Raw genomic sequence first — 22,832 nt, 5'->3', positions numbered from 1 at the left:
TTCCCTAGAATTTGCGACACCTAAAAGTTCGTTTACGACACTATACAATAAAATACTTACAAGCAAATAGATGTGGAACTTGAAATATATTTTTTAACTTCCTTCGATACTAATATTACCGGCGAAGACCTATCTGATTTCTGATAAGTGTTCACGATTATGTATAACTATAGAAAATTAATAGACTTCTTAATTTATTACTCTCATATGGATGGATAAATAACAATAATATTTACGGACTCGTGTTCTTTACACTAAAGCCGTTATTTGTTAATTGCGTGTGTCTCAAAAACAATTATTTGCTTCTCTTCTTAATAATATATTATGTTTTAGTGCATTATTATTATTATTATTATTATTATTATTATTATTATTATTACTTTCATCATCATCATCATCATCATCATCCAACGCCTGAAACTTGATAGATTTAGCGTGTCCATTTTCTTCAATTCCGACATAATATGTTTATTATCATTATTGTTATTATTATTATTATTATTATTATTATTATTATTATTATTATTATTATTACTCATTTATTCATAGTGTTCTGCCCAAGGGCAGATCTTTCACTGCAAACCCAGCATTCTCCAGTCTACTAATTTCTGCCTTCCTCTTTGTTTCCTCATATGATCCATCTATATCTTAATGTCATCTATCATCTAATATCTTCTTCTGCCCCGAACTCTTCTCCCGTTCACCAGTCCTTCCAGTGCATCCTTCAGAAGGCAGTTTCTTCTCAGCCAATGACCCAGCCAATTCCTTTTTCTCTTTCTGATCAGTTTCAGTGTCGTTCTTTCTTCATCCATTCTTTCGTTTCTTATTCTGTCTGTCCACTTCATACGTTCCATCCTTCTCCATATCCACATTTCAAATGCTTCTATTCGCTTCTCTTCACTTCGTCGTAATGTCCATGCTTCTGTCCCAACAATGCCACACTCCACACAAAACACTTCACTAGCCACCGGGTATATACCCATTGCAGTGTGAATAAATACATACATACTAGTCTCTTTCTTAGTTCTTTCTCGAGATGTCCGCAGAAGATGCTCCTTTTTCTATTAAAGGCTTCCTTTGCCATTGCTATAGCCCTTTCGACTTATTGACAGCAGCTCATGTTATTGCTTATAGTACACCCCAAGTTTTTTAAGTGTCCACTTACTCTGCTGCCTCATTTGGAGTTCGCAGGCTTATCTTTACTTTACTTCCTGTGACATGGTCTTCATCTTGTTGGCATTTATCTTCATTCCATGCTGCTCACAGCTGTCATTTAGCTCCAATAGCTTTTTCCTTAGTAACATCTCAGCTTCTACTAACAACGCCATATCATCAGCAAATCTTAAACACTTAATGCTTCTTTCTCCTGTTATCCTTGTTCTGAAAACAGTCCGTCACATTATTATTTTATATTAATATCATTATTTTATATTAATGTTATTTTATATTATTATTATTATTATTATTATTATTATTATTATTATTATTATTCAAAGCTTATGCTGCATATTCAGCCTCTTTTAAACATATTTGCATGCATATTCGCACCTTTGCATAAACTTTCCAGCCTTAATTTTATTATTATTATTATTATTATTATTATTATTATTATTATTATTATTATTATTATTGGCCACTGGCTGTTGTACAGCACATTAAATATAAGTAAATAAGCGGAAATAGAAATAAATTATTTTATTATTATTATTATTATTATTATTATTATTATTATTATTATTATTATTTCCGGGCCAATGTGATTCTTCTTTGCTGGACAATTTTATTCAGGTTGTAGATTAACATTAGACATACAGTAGTAATGCAGCAGAGTTCTGTCATTCGTTTCATATGCCTGATGGAAGGCTGACGCTTAGGCCATGATTGAACAAACATAATAAAAGACGGTACACACATTTCCATTTAAAAGAATATAAATCCGCAAGTCCCCACTATTAATCGAACACGGGCCCTATAGTATTCAGCCGGATACCAGTAGGGGATACAGTGATCGAGTGACGCAACTGGAATTATTCAAACAATCTCGGTTTTTAATCTCTAGCACAGCGACATAGACACGAGAAGGCCAGCCAGCACAATATAATACGTTTTGTGTTTTCGTGTATTTGTTATTTGTGTTGCTGCTTGTTCAAAATTGACTCTTCCAGATAACCGATCGGAAAACAAGGGCATCACGCTTTCTCTGGAATTGTTGCACGGCAGCTGACGCGCGCCACACCCCCGTCACAATGTTACAAGCTCTCTTCAACTCGGAGCCTTTTAGACGCATTTCGCAACCCAGAGGTCGCGAATACAGCACGTACTACGTGCGACCTTAGCGCGATGGGCAGGGATGTTTAACCGCTCTCTTCTCAAGTCGATATTCAACTGTCATGTCGCTATTATAAAGGCAATCAAGCCATTCTCGCTTTTATCCGGTCCTATAGAATTTGTTGCCACGCAACTGCCTTCTAATAACAAATTATTTATTAAACATTTCTATTAAGGTGACCAGGACATTAAAATGATTACAAGTAGCTTCTTTTTTACCATTTTATGCAATTACCAAGGAGCAGGATCTACTAAAACACTTTTTTTATCCTGTAAATGATTTAAGCTACTGGAAAGTATGATAAGTCTTGGAAGTTAATATTACTTAATTACTTAGGCTCCTACTTACTTACTTACTTACTTACGGCTTTTGAGCAACCCGCAGATTTATTGCTGCCCTCACATAAGCCCACCATCATCAGTCCCTATCCTGTGCAAGATTAATCCAGTCTTTATCATCATATCCCATCACCCTCAAATCCATTTTAATATTATCCTCTCATCTACGTCTCGGCCTCCCCAAAGGTCTTTTTCCCTCCGGCCACCCAACTAACACTCTATATTCATTTCTGGATTCGCCCGTACGTCCTACATGCCCTGCCCATCTCAAACGTCTGGATTTACTTACAAATGGCTTTTAAAGAACTCTGAGGCTCATTGCCGCCCTCACATAAGCCTGTAATCGGTTCCTATCCTGAGCAAGATTAATCCAGTCTCTATCATCATACCCCACCTCCCTAAAATCCATTTTAATATTATCCTCCCATCTACGTCTCGGCCTTCCCAAAGATCTTTTTCCCTCCGACCTCCCAACTAACACTCTATATGCATTTCTGCATTCGCCCATACGTATTACATGTCCTGCCCATCTCAAAAGTCTGGATTTAATGTCCCTAATTACGCCTATGTCATTTGCTAATGAACTATGATGAAAATTATTCAACCATAATAATTAAATAGGTACATCCGTCAAATTGCTTATCAAAATCACAACGCTATAATTAGCAAAATATTACAACTTTACAGTGTTAAACATTTTCGGCTTAAACTGCGATATTCAGAAAACGTAACAATAAAAGAATATGAATAATTCGTGTAGAAATATTATGGCTAAGATACATGTTGATTACATATTAAAATATTTAAAACTAGATTGTATATTGGAATGAAATGAAATTTAACTGAGGGGGTCCCGGATGGCCAGCACTGCGACCTATTGAGATCTATTGCGCTGACCCTCGATATGGAATGAGTTGCATGCCACAGATCCCCCACGCGCACCGCCCTAACCACATGACTCCCTTAACGACCGGTCCCTACAGCCGACAATCCATATACCATTCCTGCTTCTGCAACTTCCCCCAAGGCCTCCCTGTCGGTCCGATGCGAAACTCCTCCCCCGAGTAGGTCCGCCTCGGGTGCCATTGCAGAAGCCATCCAACATCGCTGAACTATGTTCCACGGAGGCCGGTCGAGAGTCAGCAGCTTCGGGAGGCCGCCGGTAGAGCGATTTGAAAAACCAGAAACGGGATGATGAGGAAAGGATGATGGGGAAAGGAAAGGAAGTGGCGAAAATGAGTGGGGTTCCAATCTCCTGAAAAAGTACCTGATATTCATCCATAGGAGTGAGGGGGGGAAAAACCCCGAAAAAAACCTCACCCAAGCAACTCGTCCTGACTGGGAATCGAACCCAGGACCAGTTTCCTTTCCCCTCAAAAACTCGTCGTTAACAACCAGACATAAATCAGTGAATTTCTGTTCCACTACAAGGACATAGAGGAAATCACGAAAGTGTGAGCATTATGCACTAAATTTACGAAAATATTTTATGATACGGATTATCCATTTTTTTCGATTAACCGTTTAGTTCACCCTGTTCATCACCACAGATAATTACTCTCGCTTTTTCAATACGGCTTCCTATTTCTTGTGACTGGTTCCACTGACCGTTAATATTAATACACAGATATGTGCGTTAATGCAGTTCTTGAATTTTCTTACCATAATATACCTATACATGGTACTCTGTGGTGCTGTTTTTACTGATAACCATGAACTTGGTCTTGCTTAGATTTATATCTAATCCATATTTCCCGCTGATACTTGTTACTTCATTTAAAAGTTGTGGTAGTCCATTCAATATTATGTGCGAATACAACTGAATCATCGGCATATTGAAAATTACCAAGTCTTTCTCCATTCATAAGAATACCAGTCCGAGATACCTTTAATGGAATTTCACCCCAAGACCATGTTCCGATCACAGGACCACAGCTTCCACGTAGTGTCAGATCTGCGCTTTAACCCTTGCGTTTATCCCGATTGACTATTGTATTATTTACTTACATTTTCAACTAAAAAACTCCTTAACTTATGTTATGAAAGGATGGCTACGAAATGGTGAATAGAAAGAGGTTTGAAAGGCGTTAGTCATGCAGTTTTGAGTGATAACGTGGAAACTTACACAACAGGTAGCCTGATCTACTTTCTTGAATTTCACGCCTGGTATGCGCTCCCAGAATCACGTTATATGCCAACATTATGTGCCAGTCAGATCAAGATATCCGTGTAATAACAAGGTCTGTGTGTTCTACACTCGCAATTATCTGGAATTAATGGAATTATTGTTTATATTTCGTACTGTAAGAAGAAACTATTATTTCGATATATTAAAACTCATTTGGTAAAAGGACAAAGTGAATTTACCAGGAAAAAGTATCTCATTTTCTAATTGTCTAATTTATATTTTATAGATATCTAGACCCTTTCACTGTAAATTTCTCTCTGTAAATATTGGGAACAGACGGTAAAAATGTACAAAGGGAAAGGAAATGAAAATAATAGATAATAAAAATAAAGGCAAGAGAAAGGAACACAGAGTAGAACTAAGAATGAAAAACAAATGAGAATGAAAAGGCAAAACTAACAAAGAAGAGGGAAACAAAAAACAAATGAAAAAGCAAAAAGAATGAGAAATTGAAAATGAGGAAGTAAGAAGAAGGGATGAGATTGAGTAAGCAAATAAACTAATTAATTAACTGCTGAAAGAGAAAACAAATTATAAATAGAAAAGTAACGTGAAAGAAAATTAATGAATGAGTGATTTAAACAATGAATGAATAAGTATATTACTGAATTATTTAAAAAAATGAATGAGTAAATGAATCTAGTGGAGTGGAGATTCGAAGTAATATAGTTTTAAGCTGGCGGTTTATCAGCCCTTCGAGCACTTCCAATCTGAAGGATAGCAGTTTTCTATTGGGTGTCATTCCCTTGGACATGTGCCTTCAATTCGGATTGCGAGAACCTCTCTCCGGACTTATATCATAGTCTAAAATATATAGTCACGAATCTTGAGTTGTGAGGGTGCTAGGAACAATAGATTGTGCCGGTACTATTTCGCATTGTCTGTAATGAGGCGATATTAGCGATCCTAGTGGTTAGCAACTATCTATAGATGCACATTTACTACGTATTGAGCTTCGTGACTATATACTAGACTATGCTTATATCCAATTTTCCTTCTCTTGCACTCTTAGCAGTGGTTCTTATATTCGATAGGTCTTAATATACGCTTGGGCTGGTTATCAACAGCCCCATTTCGATTCGCCGTGTTTAGTTTTAACAGGACTATCTCTTGCAGTGTTTGGTTCTTCACTACGTAGGACAATCTTGCTTATGCACAAGACGAGAACTAACACATTTACTACGAATACTGTATATAAACTGAAAGGAAGGGAAGTATTGGACGACCAAGAAGGAAACTGAGTAACCAATTTTAAGCAATCATAATTTTTGCTGACATAGGAGACGGAACATGCCCATTGGTTAAGCTGAGATGTTAGTGATGATGAGGAGTAAATCAATTAATGAATAAATAAGTGAATGACTGAATGAATTAGCCGTTAGCAAGTGTAAGAGTGATTGAAGTAACTAATAAAAAAATAAAAAAAGAATTAATTTACAAATTAAGAAGTAAATTAAGTAACGAGTGAATAAGTGTATAAATGATTGAGTTAACTTTGAGTAAATAAATCAACTAACGAGTAAACAAGTAAATGGCAATTAATTAATACATGAATAAGTGAAATAATAAACGAATAACTCAATGAACTAACAAATGAATAAGTGAATTGAATAATGAATGAATAAGGGCATTTTGAATTAGTTAAGAAATAAATTAGTGGATCAATTAACCAGTGTCAATGATTGAATAAACCGGCAAATGAGAAAGAATGGAGTAACGAATGAGTAAGTAAATAACTGAATGATTGAATAAATGCGTGATTAAGTTGAGGAATTAATTAATAAATGAATGAGTGAATGAAGTAATGAATATGTAAATAAATAACTGATCGAATTAACAAGTGATAAAATAAGTTTAAAAATTAATGAATAGGTGAGTTTATAAATTACCCTAATTAGTAAATACACGAGTTAATGAATTAATGAACAAACAAGTGAGTCACTGATTGGATTCACAAGTAAATGAAATAATGAGTAAGTGAATAACTGAATGAATTAACGAATGAATAAGTGAATTGCTTAAATGAGGTAACAAATGGATGAGTGAATGAATTGGCGAATAAGTGAGTGAGTGAAAGAGAAGTGGATAACTGCATGAATGGAATAATGATATAAAGTAAAAAGAAAGGAAAGCGAGAGAAAAATAAAAAAAAGGAAGTAAGTAACGGAAAGAAGACCGAAAGAAAGAAGTTCCTCAGTACTGTAAAATTAATTTTGGATTTTACGGTACCGATACTTCTCTCAAGTTACATGTAATAATATCTAAGCCATAAAAGTCAGCGTTGCCTTACAAGCGTAGAAAAATAACAATAAAAAAATTAATTCCGTCAGAACTGTCGACATATAAATATTGAAACAATCTTCCTCAATGGAATAAAAGAAGACTGAAGAGTTTAATTGCCTTCTAGTGCTTCAGTCTGCATGGTGTATAACGTAGTAATGTCAAACTCAATGCCATCATAAACCTACACAGAGCACGGTACCAGACTCGGGGCTGACGACGTAAAGCAGACAATTCAATAGTACCTACATTCAGTGTACTTTCTTATAAAGCAGTACTGTTTGCATACTAAGCATTGTATATGATTTGCTACAAGCCTACATAAGAACAGATTATCCCATTCTACGTATATTAAAAAATCTACGCAAAGAAGGGGATTCAGCGCGGATCATGTCTATGGCTTTACATACAGCCTTTTCTTGGACTCTAAATTCTTACGTCTCTGCCAGCCAAAGCACTGTGCTAGCAGCTCGGGCCACGAGAGACCCGAGCTCGTGGCAAACCTGTGGCAGAGCTTGACATGACTAGACTACAACACATCACTGCCTGCGTTTTGCGATGTGGGGCTCCATCACGTAACGAGCGCTGAAGCAAGTCACAAGTCGCTCTCAAATGCTCTTGAAGCGTTCCTCGTTTGAAGGGTGCCCATGCACCACCGCCCAACTGTAGCGATGCAGTGTAATCATTTGCATTCAGGTCTCTGTGGTAGTATGCGCTTCAAGCTGGAGTCTTGTGCATCATATTCTTAGCCACCAGCTCATCAATATCGTCGTCATTGTTGCTAGAGCATCACCATAACAAGTTATCAATTTATTAAAACGTCGCACTCTTCATTATTATATCGACATCAACATTCATCATCTTCATCTTCATCTTCATCTTCTTCTTTTTTTCCTTTTTATTTTCATTTTTCTTTTTCCTTTTCCTTTTTTCTTCTTTCTTTTTCCTCTTTCCTCTTTCTCTTCTTCTTTTTCTTCTGTTTCTTCTTTTTTCTTCTTTTTCTTCTTCTTCGTAATACACCCATTAGTGTCACTGACAATCAATATCAGTTTACCATATCGCTTTGCTGAATTCGGCATCGTCATTACCACCACCACCACCACCACCATCATCATCATCATCATCATCATCTACGTTCTGTGTTTCCAAGGAAAAAATGATTTATTTGACTCTTAATTCGTAATTGTTTATTAAATAAGATATAACGAATGAGGCGCGGCATATATTAATAAAGTGTAAAAAATTCCAATTCTCCTTGAGGTGTTTTAGTTTTTTACTGTGTTGTATTTTCGGTTTTCACTTTGAAAGTTGTATTATCGTTTATCAAAGCTTTAAAACTGATATCGATATGAAATATCGAGAAATTTGTAGTATAGACCATCCCTAATTATTTTGTATTGTATTGTATTGTATTGTATTGTATTGTATTATTTATTTTACTTGGTGTTTCGGAGCAACTGTTACTAATTTTCAGGTATGATGGAGGGGAAATAATGAAACGCTTTTTCATAAAAAAAAATAGTATCCTGAAATGCTTCGTTATCGAGATATAGCAATGTGAAAGTATTTTAACACAAAGATTGCAAAAATGCACGCTGCGCCCATAATTTGTTTTGTCATTCACATTCCGACAAACTTCTGGTAACAAAAGTGAAGAGCGGAAGGAGGAGGAGACGGAAAATGGAGGCACTGACATAGACCACTCCTGACTGAAATACATTGTAAACCATCATTAAAGTCTATAGTTTTCCCTTGAAACCTTCATTTTTATGCATGCTCTTTTCCTTTATCTTAGTCAAATTTCAGGAAGTTGCCTCCTCTCTCCGAATTTGGAGGGCAGTTTTTGAAACAAGGTGACTAGTTTTTAAGAAGCTGTGGTGCGGGTACTTTCAATAATATTTAAATGTCATTTTATTTTAATTTTATGTCATTTTTTCATTGCTTTAAGAGCATTTTATTGATCATTTTAAGTAGAATTTTAGGTCATTAAAATCCGCTCCCTAGTCATATGCATGTCTGCTAATTCAAAATTTGTAAACCGATGCAGTTTTAATGGTTAATAATTTAATTGATGTTAATGATTGACCTTACAAGATATTTTATGACATACAATTAAAACAAATCTGCTTCAATTATTTCCATGGTAACGGGAAACGCTGAAACGCCATTAAGGACTTCTACTGTATTACCTCGATACGGAAGCATATCCGGAGGCTACTTTATTATTAAAAATGTTTAACTTCATGCCTTCTACCACATCTGAAAATTATAAATAGTTATTCTGAAACACCTTTTATAATGAGCCCAAAACAGCACGGTCTGATATACTGCGAATTCAATTATAACGCGGCGAAAATTATGTCCTCCGAAAAATAAATCATCAGTGAATACCTATTGTCGTGTAGACCTACCTATGATGAATAGCTTACAGTTTAGAACTATTGTATGCAGTTCCATTTAAAATTCTTAGTTATTTAGGTGCAGGTAGTAAATTTGTTCTCAAATTTGCATAGATATTGTATTTTAGTTTTCATAGGAGTAAAGATGTGTAACTGATATATTTCTCTTAATTTTTGTGTTCTATACAATAAAAATTAGTGCATTGTGTTGCAATTCCCAACCGTCCTCCCATTCCGTCGTTTATTACTCTTAAAGATCACCTACAGTAGAGCGTCTCGTTTAAGCACAGTGCAAACGTAAAAAAAAACGTAAATGAAGTGCAGGTAACGTGTGGGGGAGGACGAGCCGTACGATAAACACGAGGTTTTAATTACAACATTTATGGCGGAGCATTAATTGAAATTATATTTTCCAAAAACACACAAAACAAAAGAACACAAATTGTATAACGTCATCATAAACACATTTTAACAAACAAGCAATTGTAACGCTGAAATAATTCTATATAACAAATCAAGTTTTGCTACTTATATGATGTTGCTTTCAAGCAGCATTTTTTACGGTCATGAATTTCATTCTCTGTATGACTAACATAATATCACCGTCTTCTGTGGCCGAATTAACAAAACTGCAGTATATTGGTCTGAAGTGACAAACTATTTCCTAAACATAATTATCCCTCCTCAAGGTATACCTGAATGAATTGAACTTTGAGAAGGGATAATTATATTTAGGAAATAGTGTTGTCACTTCAGACCAATATACTGTAGTTTTGTTAATTCGGCCACAGAAAACGGTGATATTATACATACAGAGAATGAAATTCATGACCGTAAAAAAATGCTGCTCTTTTAGATCATTTGGAATCCAATTTACTTTATTCTTTATATGTAGGCTTGTTAAATCTTTTTCTAAGTAAATATATCAGTAATAATTACCTACTGAATAAGTGAATAACAGTAAAGTTTGAGTTTTATAATTTGAAACAAACTCTAAAGTACATCCTTCATTCCACTGAAGGGCTTCACCTCACACAATATAAAATGCTTCACAACAGCTTAGTGTAAATGAGAGTTTTGACCGCTACTATTCTTTTGTCGGTACGAGAGTGTCTTTAGAATTCATGTTTGGACATCATGTTAGCAACATCATATAAGTAGCAAAATTTGATTTGTTATATTGAATTATTTCAACGTTACAATTTTATTCCTTGTTTCTTAAAATGTGTGTATGATAACGTTATGCAATTTGTGTTCTTTTGTTCTGTGTGTTTTCGGAAAATACAATTTCAATTAATGCTCCACCATAATTGTTGTAACTAAAACCTTTTGCATCCCTCGTGTTTATCGTACGGCACGTCCTCTCCCACACGTTACCTGCATTTTATTTATGTTTGCACTGTGGCTAAACGAGACCTCTAATTACAGTACTATAGTCGTGTCGCTGTTATTTCCGGTGTGACTCCTTCCCTTTGCTTACGTCTTAGGAAGTAAAGTCTCTATAAAGACTAGGTAGGTAGTATCGTTCGCCATTTTTGTTCTTTTGTTGCCGAGCTACCAGATGAGGAATCTATTTGCTTCACCGTTAAACATTATCATGTTGTAGCTCCTATGATAATAAATCAAACGCACTGTAATTGAGCAAATAATTGAGCGGCAAATAACGTCCTCGTGTGATTTCTGTGAACGCCAACAAAAGAGCCAAAATGGCGGGCGATTATATTAAGTATTTATCGAGCCATAGGAAATTCATTACATCATCAATACCGAATGACAAGACGCACACGTTTAAATGTAGCCGACCTGCAACGTGATTGGCTGCCGGAAATAAGAGCGACGGGACTATAATGTACTGTACTATAGTCGGCCTGGTTGGCACAGTTGGTATAGCGCTGGCCTTCTATGCCCGAGGTTGCGGGTTCGATCCCGAACCAGGTCGATGGCATTTAAGTGTGCTTAAATGCTTGTCTCATGTCAGTAGATTTACTGACATGTAAAAGAACTCCTGCGGGACAAAATTCCGGCACATCGACGACGCTGATATAACCCCGGCAGTTGCGAGCGTCGTTAAATAAACCATAACATTTACTGTACCATGAATAAGTTTTAACGCGGGGTTGAGAGGAGTATGTCCTTCTAGAGCCGTGGGCTTTTTATCTATATTAAAATCCCTAAATTATTAACGAACATAGCTTTTAAATGATCAGATTAGTAAAGCAGTACTACTAAACACTTCCTGAATTACGGTTCACGCTACTTGTAGTTATGGATATAATAAGTTTGGCCGAGCGGAGTTAAAATATTTAGTGTAGGCTACCTGTAATATCCGAGGGCGATGATATAAAGCCTTTGAATGCCACGACAGCGCGTTGAAATCATCACAACAAATTAAAAGAGAAAATATCGATTACGAAGGATCCATTATATGACTTAGAACATGGCAAATTGTAGCTTGAGGCATAGCGATTTACGACTGCAATTTAAGACCAGGTAATAGCAAGCAATAATTACAATCCCATTTCCTTAAGAGACAAAATTCACATAAATGTCGTAAATTTCACTGCTTTGGAGAAACAATAGACCACATGGAAGCAGGGTGTTCAACTCTGCCAGCTTTGTAGAACTGCCGATAAAGTGCAGACATTGCGCCAGAGCTTCTGTTTGACGCTTCCGCCCCCGCGCGAGCCCTAATGAATAGCCCTGAGTTGTTCGCGACGATACATTATTTCTTGCGCGGTTGTCCTTGTCAGACATATTGGTTCATATTTCAGCGTGTCGTAGAAGAATAAAATTGTCGGTACACTGAGATGTGTTAGGACAACTCTTCTTTGTCTCTCATTTTCATTAACATTATTTCATTATTTATCTTTTGTTACGTCATCATCGCTTCATTAGGGTGCGTCAGTGCTTGCTTGCCAGTATATTCTCTTTTCTTATTATTATTATTATTATTATTATTATTATTATTATTATTATTATTATTATTATTATTATTAAAATTCAAATATCTTGGAGCAACAGTAACAAATATAAATGGCACTCGGAAGGAAATTAAACGCAGAATAAATATTGGAAATGCCTGTTATTATTCGGTTGAGAAGCTTTTGTCATCTAGTCTGCTGTCAAAAAATCTGAACGTTAGAATTTATAAAACAGTTATATTACCGGTTGTTCTGCATGGCTGTGAAACTTGGACTCTCACTTTGAGAGAGGAACAGAGATTGAGGGTGTTTAAGAATAATGTTCTTAGGAAAATATTTGGGGCTAAAAGGGATGACTTTACAGGAGAATGGAGAAAGTTACACAACGCAGAACTGCACGCATTGTATTCTTCACCTGACATATTTAGGAACATTAAATCCAGACGTTTGAGATGGGCAGGGCATGTAGCACGTATGGGCGAATCCAGAAATGCATATAGAGTGTTAGTTGGGAGGCCAGAGGGGAAAAGACCTTTGGGGAGGCCGAGACGTAGATGGGAGGATAATATTAAAATGGATTTGAGGGAGGTGGGGTATGATGATAGAGACTGGATTAATCTTGCTCAGGATAGGGACCAGTGGCGGCCTTATGTGAAGGCGGCAATGAACCTCTGGGTTCCTTAAAAGCCAGTAAGTATTATTATTATTATTATTATTATTTACTTACTTAGAAATGACTTTTAAGGAACCCGGAGGTTCATTGCTGCCCTCACATAAGTACTCTATTGGTCCCTATCCTGAGCAAGATTAATCCAGTCTCTATCATCATGTCCCACCTCCCTCAAATCCATTTTAATATTATCCTCCCATCTACGTCTCGGACTCCCCTAAGGTCTTTTTCCCTCTGGCCTCCCAACTAACACTTTATATTCATTCCTGGAATCGCCCATACGTGCCACAGGCCCTGCCCATCTCAATCCTGTAGATTTAATGTTCCTAATTAAGTCAGGTGAAGAATACTCACTACATCGAATTGTCCCGTTGCAGACCTTTGTCATTAAATTATTTAATTTTTTTAGGTGTTAGGATTTATTTATTTCTGCGTTGTGTAACTTTCTCCATTCTCCTGTAACTTCATCCCTCTTAGCACCAAATATTTCCTAAGAAACTTATTCTCAAACACCCTTAATCTCTGTTTCTCTCTCAAAGTGAGAGTCCAAGTTTCATAACCATACAGAACAACCGGTAATATAACTGTTTTATAAATCCTAACTTTCAGTTTTTTGACAGCAGACTAGATGACAAAAGTTTCTCAACCGAATAATAACACTCATTTCCCATATTTATTCTGCGTTTAATTTCCTCCCGAGTGTCATTTATATTTGTTACTGTTGCTCCCAGGTATTTGAATTTTTCCACCTCTTCAAAGGATAAATTTCCAATTTTTATATTTACATTTCGTACAATATTCTCGTCACGAGACATAATCATATACTTTGTCTTTTCGGGATTTACTTCCAAACCTATTTCTTTATTTGCTTCAAGTAAAATTCCCGTATTTTCCCTAATCGTTTGTGGATTTTCTCCTAACATATTCACGTCATCCGCATAGACAAGCAGCTGATGTAACCCGTTCAATTCCAACTCTGTTATCCTGGACTTTCCTAATGGCATACTCTAGAGTAAAATTAAAAATTAAAGGTGATAGTGCATCTCCTTGCTTTAGCCTACAGTGAATTGGAAACGCATCTGACAGAAACTGACGTTTAAGTTAAAAAAAAAATTAAAACTCACGACTGTCTATTCTCTGAATTGCTCCTATGATTTAAAGGATTTTAGAGAGGAATCAATTACCTAACGAAGTCTATGAGATCCTGTTATATTCTCGGTAGATAAAATTACTCCAAGCATTTCAGTTTCTCCTAATATTTTCTTTCCGAGATTGCTGCATTATCACCTTACCCTCATCTCATCGCCTACGAGCAGCCACTATAGTTGAAATCGGACGAATTAGCTCTACCGAGACGTGTTCGAGTGACAATGTCAGGAATATGAATGTGGCGTGGCCTCACGATCGGGTGAACGGACGAGGGGCAGCGCTTTGCCGTAACAATAGGTGCGCTGCTGGAGGCAACTCGGTTTCCTTCCTACATCTCGAGTATTGCTGTGATTGATGACTTGCAATGGACCATATTTATACATCTGACCAGTCGAGGGGGATTTCAACTTGTTTGCCATACGACTTAATATTTCATAACTGGGCTCTAATGCTTCTGTCGATGCACACACGTGTTTCCATGGTAATAGTGGTTCGGGGCAACTATCGCGGTAATATATCAAGCAAAATACTGGCGTATAAAGATATCTCTTGTCTTTAATATAGAACCGCGTTTAAGTGTTTTATACTTGACCACATTACAATCTTGTTTCCCACTATCACACTCTTTCAGAGAACGTTCTTGCCGCGCATACCATTACAGGGTTGTTGCCATAAATATTTTTACTCTCGTATATATCGAAAACCTATCGTAGTATTAGAATATGTTATGATCGTATGTACAAGTTTTCTGCCCATCTCTGCAATGCATTGGTGTCTGAAAGGAATGGAAAAGATTTTCTGGCAAAATATAGGCCTAATAATGAATAAGAAATATTTTAAAACATAAAACGAAAAGCAAATGTTTATTATATTACTGATGCAATTATAACCACATTTTACAAAGTCTTTCGCCATTCAATTCCTCTTCCCAGTCATATCTGTTCAACCATTCTCAATCACTGCTTATTTCCGGACATGATATTCTATCACAACGCCTTAAAAATAGCCTTTAATTATGCTTTTTGTCTTTGTTCTCGTCAGTTGCAAAACTTGGTATCCATGTATAAGTGACTGTCAATAATAGCCTTAATATGTGTATTTAGGTATTTATTGTATAATATTGAGTTTAATTGATTCATGACACTTGAAAGCAGTATTTTATTACATATTTTAGAATATTTAATAATAATAATAATAATAATAATAATAATAATGATGCGCATCTTCCTTTCTTTAGAAAGGAGTTGTTTTGCGAAATAATTTCACAAGTTCAAATCAATTCTAAGAGAAGAAAATCTTTAATGCACTAATAATGCTCTCTGAAGATAAATAATAATTATTGTTTTGTCACACAATCTCAGAATGCATGTTCTTATTCGGTTGAGAAGCTTTTATCATCCAATCTGCTCTCAACAAATCTGAAATAAGGCGCTTAGAAAAATATTTGGGGCTAAGAGGGATGAAGTTACAGGAGAACTGAGAAAGTTACACAACGTACAACTTCACGCATTGTATTATTCGCCTGACATAATTAGGAATATCAAATCCAGAGGTTTGAGATGGGCAGGGCATGTAGCACGTATGGGCGAACCCAGAAATGCATATCGTCGTTGTTCCTGCAATAACTCCTCTGTGCAAAATATACCATTTTTCAGTAGGAGGAAAAAACACATTTATTCATCGTATGACAGCCCTATATAGGGGATTGTGAATTCTTACATTTTCGAAAGAAAGAAATATAATTACATATAGGAGATTTTATTATTTGCTGTATCACTATTTAAGCTATTTAATAGAGCAAAAATATGAAAATCGATAAATATGTCACATAGGAGTTATTGCAGGAACAACGACGATATAGAGTGTTAGCTGGGAGGCCGGAGGGAAAAAGACCTTTGGGGAGGTCGTGACGTAGATGGGAGGATAATATTAAAATGGATTTGAGGGATGTGGGATATGGTGGTAAAGATTTGATTGATCTTGCTCAGGATAGGGACCGATGGCGAGCTTATGTGAGGCCGGCAATGAACCTCCGGGTTCTTTAAAAGCTATTTGTAAGTAATAATAATAATAATAATAATAATAATAATAATAATAATAATAATAATAATAGATAATGATGTAACAACGTGATGCTATCGGACATATTTATGTCGAAAGACAAATGTTTATTAAGCTTAGTATTAATTTTTCAAATGGTATTTCTATGTTATGTTCTGAGAGTTTTCAGCAATGGAGAAGAATATATTCATTGATATAAATGTATTAAATGATTTTATTACAGGAATAATTAATGTATTGGGACATAGTTTAAGCTGTTCACTTCTTATAGTTTAGTTGTCTTTGTTTTTATCCATAAGCACACACTCTCTAATAGTTACATAAATTCAAGCAAGCAACAACCACTGCCTCAAATCAGGATGATGTTGATTACTGTAATGTTAGTAATAACCATTTATTACATGCAGCCAGACAGTGAATCACTCATATTGGGAACGAAAGGCAATAATTCAAGTCTCGAGAGGGAACAACTTAAATAATATCATACGTACTACGTATGTTCTTGACGAGATTGCTTCCACGTTCTTCCATTTTATGTCGAAAGTGTTTCGATGTGAAGCAATATCGTTACCAGTTCTTTTTAACAATTTTAAGCATTACCGTAGATCCTGTTTCATATTTAATTGTAATAGTATATTGCGACCAAAAATTCTGTAAATACGTTTTGAATTGGTTATTGCAAATCAGTTTCATGAACTGAAATCAATTTTGAGTCAAGAATGACGTTACTATTTTGCACTCTAGTTAGAGTAAAGGTTGGTAATATTGTGATACACACAAATTCCACAATTTGGGAGATCTGGCCGACATCTACGGCTGACCACTTGGATCCAGAATACAAAGCAGAGGTTAAATTAAAAATAAAATACAATATGATTAGCGGAGAGAATACGGAACAATGATTAATTTGAAAATAAAGACAATTTGATTTCGGAGAAACATGAGATGAAAGTACAATGAAGAGTAATAAACTGAAGTAAGAAAAAAATATTACGTAGTGTTATACAAGTGATTGTGTAAAATGGATAATGAATCTCTCAATACCATTAGACAAATTTTGTTAATGCCCTCGTTAGAAAAGTTAAGAGGAAGGAGAATGGTTTTGGTTAACTTAAATGAAGTTCCCCTAGCAACAAAAAGAAGTCCTTTCACTTTCCATGTATTAATATTCATTTTGTATCTCCCATTGAAGTGAGGAATAAATGGATTGTAAATAGACTTCTTTTCATCGTTAACGTTATTGTCTTTTTGATCAATAAACTTGTCCACGAACATTCCCTTAATACATTGACGCAAAAAACCGATCTTCCTCTCGCTCTGTGAAATTGTAAAAAATTCTCAAAAAGAACTATCGTAATATTATTAGTATCACAATATTACCAACCTTTACCCTATGTGTTCTTGTCAATAATTCAGATGTACTCAGGCACTTACATTGTCACAAACAACCTGAAGAAGTTAATTTTAAGTCTATAAATTTGCACAGATATTGAGAGCGCATCTTTCTGTCTTTAGGAAGGAGTTGTTTTGCGAAATAATTTCACAAGTTCAATCATTTCTAAGAGAAGAAAAACTTTAATGCACTAATAATGCTCTCTGAAGATAAGCAATTGTTTCTTCACACAATCTCAGAAATTGAAATAATTTTATAAGAAATAAAAAAGTTACTTTAGTACAAGTACACTCTAGTGGTGCTACTTCGTCAAAATTTTGCCTCATAGTCTCTCAATATAGTGTAGAAAATCCTTAAAATGCTAATACTGCATTATAGTGATATTTTCTTGTGGACAATTCTGGAACTAAAGGCAAATTATGTTTTCGTAAGCAATTAGAAAATTTCAAAATAAATTATAATAAATAAAGTTATTATACACTATACACTTGTAACTCGCCTTGATAAAGGTTTTTGTAAAAAAAATCGATTATACAATTTTTGACACGAAATTTCAAAGCCAATGAAGATGTTATGTAAGTTAGTAATAGTTAGTTTTGCTGTTATTTTGTAAATGCTTCATCCCAAAACAAACAATTTCTTTTATAATGCAAGCAGTTTCAGCAGTTCAAATAAATTTACTGTCGGTAGAAATAGAAACATTATAGTGATGCTTTTGTTTTTTTCTGTTACACAATCTCACAGTCTTGAATCCATGACTACATTTTTAATAGATATGCATTCCACTGATTCATTTTTCAAATACACGACTCCAGAAAAGCACTCATATTTTCGTAAAATATTTGCGAATGTCAAAACAATTGGAATCATGAGAGCAAGGATTACATTTCTCAGTAGCTGGTTATACTTTTTGTGAAGAATTTTGTTCAAAATATGCAATTATTTTATCATATAATTCCTCTAATTTAAAATAAATTTAAAATTAATAGAACTCTTACATAAGATACAAATGCATACTGTTCATGCGTTCTTCTCCGTAAACATTATGTCAAGAAATCTTACAATCATAATAAAGAAAAAATTTAAAGTGTTAGTAAAAAGCACTTCTGTACTGTACTGTCGTGAACAATTAGGAAAAATAATTGCAATAAATAATTTACGAATTAAAAACAATAGGAATCAAGACAGTCACTAAATATATTAATAGCATATCCTTATGATGCTTTTTTTAAATAATTCCGTTAGAAACAATTATTTGTTTTGGCGCACAAACCCAGGAGCTCAAATCAATTTGGGAATCAGCCGTTATACAAGCCAGTTGTGAGCTCTCGTAGTTCTTCTTTAAAACATTTGGCAGAAAAAGCAATTGTTTTGTCACAAAAATTTCACAAGCTCAAATTACGAGTAATTTGAAAATACAAAATAATGTTGAATTTGCTAGAAGTTCATTCTGATGACGCTATCATGTAAACAAAACAACGAAAAGCAAGCAAAGTAACTGGAATTCAGAAAAGTGCTTAGATCACAATTTCAAAGAGCAAAAAGGAAAAGTTGTTTGTCTACCACGTGACGACCTCTTTTTTTGCCAAGATTGCCGATTAGCTTCCCATTATGTGTGGCTTGCAGATGGCTACAACAGCAGTCATCATTTTTTCACGCTATATTTAGCATCCTTACTATACATAGTTTTGCACCGCTTTCCAACGCTGTGCACCCATGAGTACTTATACTTTGTATTGCATTTGCTGCATGAGAGGAGATTTTTCTCTATCAGTCTTTTGTTTCTCTTCCTTTTGTAGAGGAAGGCGGGCACGGGCTCAACCAGGAGGGTGAGTTCACAAATGCACTTAATTCAAATTGTAATTTATTTAGTATTTTTGGAGGTGTTGGTTGGTTTGGTGGTGAGTTGTATAGTATTTTTATAAATGTAGTTTACTAATACTCAATTTCTGTGTTTCATGTACTAGTGTTTTGATATTGGAAATAACAAACAAGTTTTGATTGTATCTTTGTCGCTAAGGAAAGAAAAAACCTGCACTGTAGAGCCGAACAACGCATCGGTTTTACAACTATAAGAATTTAAATTCCTGTGAATCCAAAGTGAAATATGTGGTAAACAAAATCTCGAATCCGAAGTGGTGATTTGATGAAAAGTGTCAAGTTAAGTGTGTAATATACACGTAAATAGTTTAGTATCATATACAATAATCACAATAATTTTCATTAAATATATTAATCCGTTGCTACTAAAAGGTCAAATAATTGCCAAAATAAACTCGATATAGAAAATACAAATAAAAATCATAATAAAATTATTAATGATTGAGGTGTAGATGTAGGTGTTCTTGGTATGCTCCAGAGCTTTCCCGACAAACATTGAACTATTATTTAGTAATTAACGATATTTCATTACCTAACTGGAAATTATGATCATAATGTCTTCCCCAAAGTACCAATTCCATAATATCTCCAACTTTTGGTACTGCAGGCTTCATTATTAGAGCATCATTACCCAAGGCTGAAAGATTGCCTACTCTATTGGATCATCTATACCTAGCTGATCCAAATACCTGAACCTTCTTTTCTCCTTTGCTGGTAGAGTACCGTTGTAATTTACAATGGAACTTAGTACTGCCTTCTATTCGTGAATTTTTGAGTCCATAAAGGCTAGGATGATGTATTTCTATGGGATAATTTTTTTGACAGATATTCGTTTTGGATCTCATAGAATGGATCCAGAAGAATAGGATATCCTTCATATCTTAAGTAATATTACCCTAATTATGAAACCTGTAAGTAGTTAGAAATATTACTTCTCAGCAGAAGTTGTAGGTCCAAATTTTTTCTTCAAGATTTGTTTATTTTACATTTTGGGTTTTCCTCATAGAATGGATCCAGAGGAGTAGGATATCCTTTATATCTTGAGCAATATTACTTTAATTATGAAACTTGTAAGTAGTTAGAAATATTACTTCTCAGTAGAAGTTGTAGATCCAAATTGTTTCTTCAAGATTTGTTTCTTTTACATTTTGGGTTTTTCTCATAGAATGGATCCAGAGGAGTAGGATATCCTTTATATCTTGAGCAATATTACTTTAATTATGAAACTTGTAAGTAGTTAGAAATATTACTTCTCAGTAGAAGTTGTAGATCCAAATTATTTCTTCAAGATTTGTTTCTTTTACATTTTGGGTTTTCCTCATAGAATGGATCCAGAAGAGTAGAATATCCTTCATATGTTAAGCAATATTACCCTAATGATGAAACCTGCAAGTAGTTAGAGATATTAATCCTCAGTAGAAGAAGTTGTAGATCAAAATTGTTCTTCAAGATTTGTTTCCTTTACAATTGTCCATTAAGTGAGCCGCTGAAGTGCTAATTTTCCACTTTGAAGACAGAGTCCAGATTCCGAAATGTTAAAGTGGAGATTGTGGTGAACAAAGGCAATGTTTGACGCATTTTCTCGGACACACTCCCATTTCTACTTAACCATTTGACAATTTCTTCATAATCTACAATAGACTTTAGCAGTATTTTAAATCACCTCTAAGACACCAAATAAATTGGATCTATATATTTCACGAAGCAAGTATTCACGGTAATTTCTGGAGGTTGTAACCACACCTGAGAATCGAGATATAACAACATCCAACAAACAGAAAGGAGCAAGATTAAGACCGACGTGAAATTCATGCATATGAAAGCATTTGAGCCAGAAGACTACAGCGATCTGACGAATACTGTCTAATGTCTATGTTCACTGTCTGTATTTCATGAGGCATTATTACACTATTAAATTAAGGAGATTGGAGTGGGTGGGACACGAACCTCACACGAGGCAGGAAAGCATTCGGCTCAATTTAGACTGAGAAATGGAAGAGTTCGTTGGGAGTAGATGTGCAGAGATGAGTAAGTCATTAGAATAAAGCATATGAAAGTTTATGTGAGGGTAATAACAGGACTAATAGCTCCACATTTGTATGTGAGGACCAAGTGTCCTTGAAGACGTCCTTGGTGGTCCATTGGTTACCATGTTTTCCTTGAAGTCGAAGTTGGCGGGTTCAAATCCTGCTGAGGACAATCGATTTTTAAGGGATTATATTCTTATCCTGTCTTTCTTCTGAAGGGAAGTGAAGCTGGGGATCCGTTGTCAGATATATAAAGCACGAAAGAGCTTTAAGCAAAATTTATCAACCAGATTTTTCTCGCACCATTGATTTCCTTATTTGGGTCGATGGCATTTAAGTGTGTTTAAATGCGACAGGCTCATGTCAGTAGATTTACTGGCATGTGAAAGAATTCCTGCGGGACAAAATTCCGGCACACTGGCGACTCTGATATAATCTCGGCAGTTGCGAGCGTCGTTAAATAAAATATAACATTAACATTCATTCTGAATTCAATCTAAATACTTGTACGTATAATTTCAGAAATGATCCTCAAAGTGAAATTGATGTACAGGATATCTAAAACCCGAAAAAGAACTAGTCAGTTATTCAGTTTCCTTTTTATTTTCTGCAAGAGTCGGCAAGAAATGTTTTCTTTATGATGTCACATTTTGGCATGTAATAGTAATTTCACTGGGCAGGGCATGTAGCATGTATGGGCGAATGCAGAAATGCGTATAGTGTGTTATTTGGGAAACCGGAGGGAAAAAGCCCTTTGGGGAGGCCGAGACGTAGATGGGAGGATAATATTAAAATGGATTTGAGGGAGGTGAGATATTATGACGATATAGACTGGATTAATCTTGCACGGGATAGGGACCGATGGCGGGCTTATGTGAGGGCGGCAATGAACCTGCGGGTTTCTTAAAAGCCATTTGTAAATTAAGTAAATAAATAGGAATTTCATTTAAGTGATTAGTCTGGTTGAGAATAGACTAAGGAAAAGAACAAATACAAGTAAAAAATAAACATAGAATTTTCAAACTTTCGTGATGTCGACAGTAGATGGAAGTGGAAGATTATCATTGGCGGCTGCTGGAAGAAATCTCTAGGACGCCACCCTCCTTGTGGAAGTAATATGGAATACTTCATTGTTTTCGATTGCCTGACGAGATTCATTTCAGCATTTAGTTATGGCATGGATTAAATGCATGTTT

The 22,832-nt window shown here is 35.2% G+C and overlaps 1 protein-coding gene across 3 annotated transcripts in view; it reads left to right on the top strand.

The window, feature by feature from the left end:
• Window positions 1-22,832, top strand: part of sv (paired box protein shaven) — a 1,022,136-nt gene that overhangs the window by 385,697 nt on the left and 613,607 nt on the right. For 2 of the 3 annotated variants that reach the window (XM_069841828.1, XM_069841827.1), the window contains one exon: window positions 19,528-19,557. The exons of the other annotated variant lie outside the window; for it this stretch is intronic. In XM_069841828.1, coding sequence (XP_069697929.1) covers window positions 19,528-19,557 — 30 coding nt within the window. The remainder of the gene's footprint in view (window positions 1-19,527; window positions 19,558-22,832) is intronic. 3 annotated transcript variants of the gene reach the window in all.

This window comes from Periplaneta americana, chromosome 12, assembly GCF_040183065.1.
Source record: "Periplaneta americana isolate PAMFEO1 chromosome 12, P.americana_PAMFEO1_priV1, whole genome shotgun sequence".
Taxonomy (NCBI): Eukaryota; Metazoa; Arthropoda; class Insecta; order Blattodea; family Blattidae; genus Periplaneta; species Periplaneta americana.
Note: the sequence above shows the minus strand (reverse complement) of the source record. Positions and strands in the feature narration are given on the sequence as shown.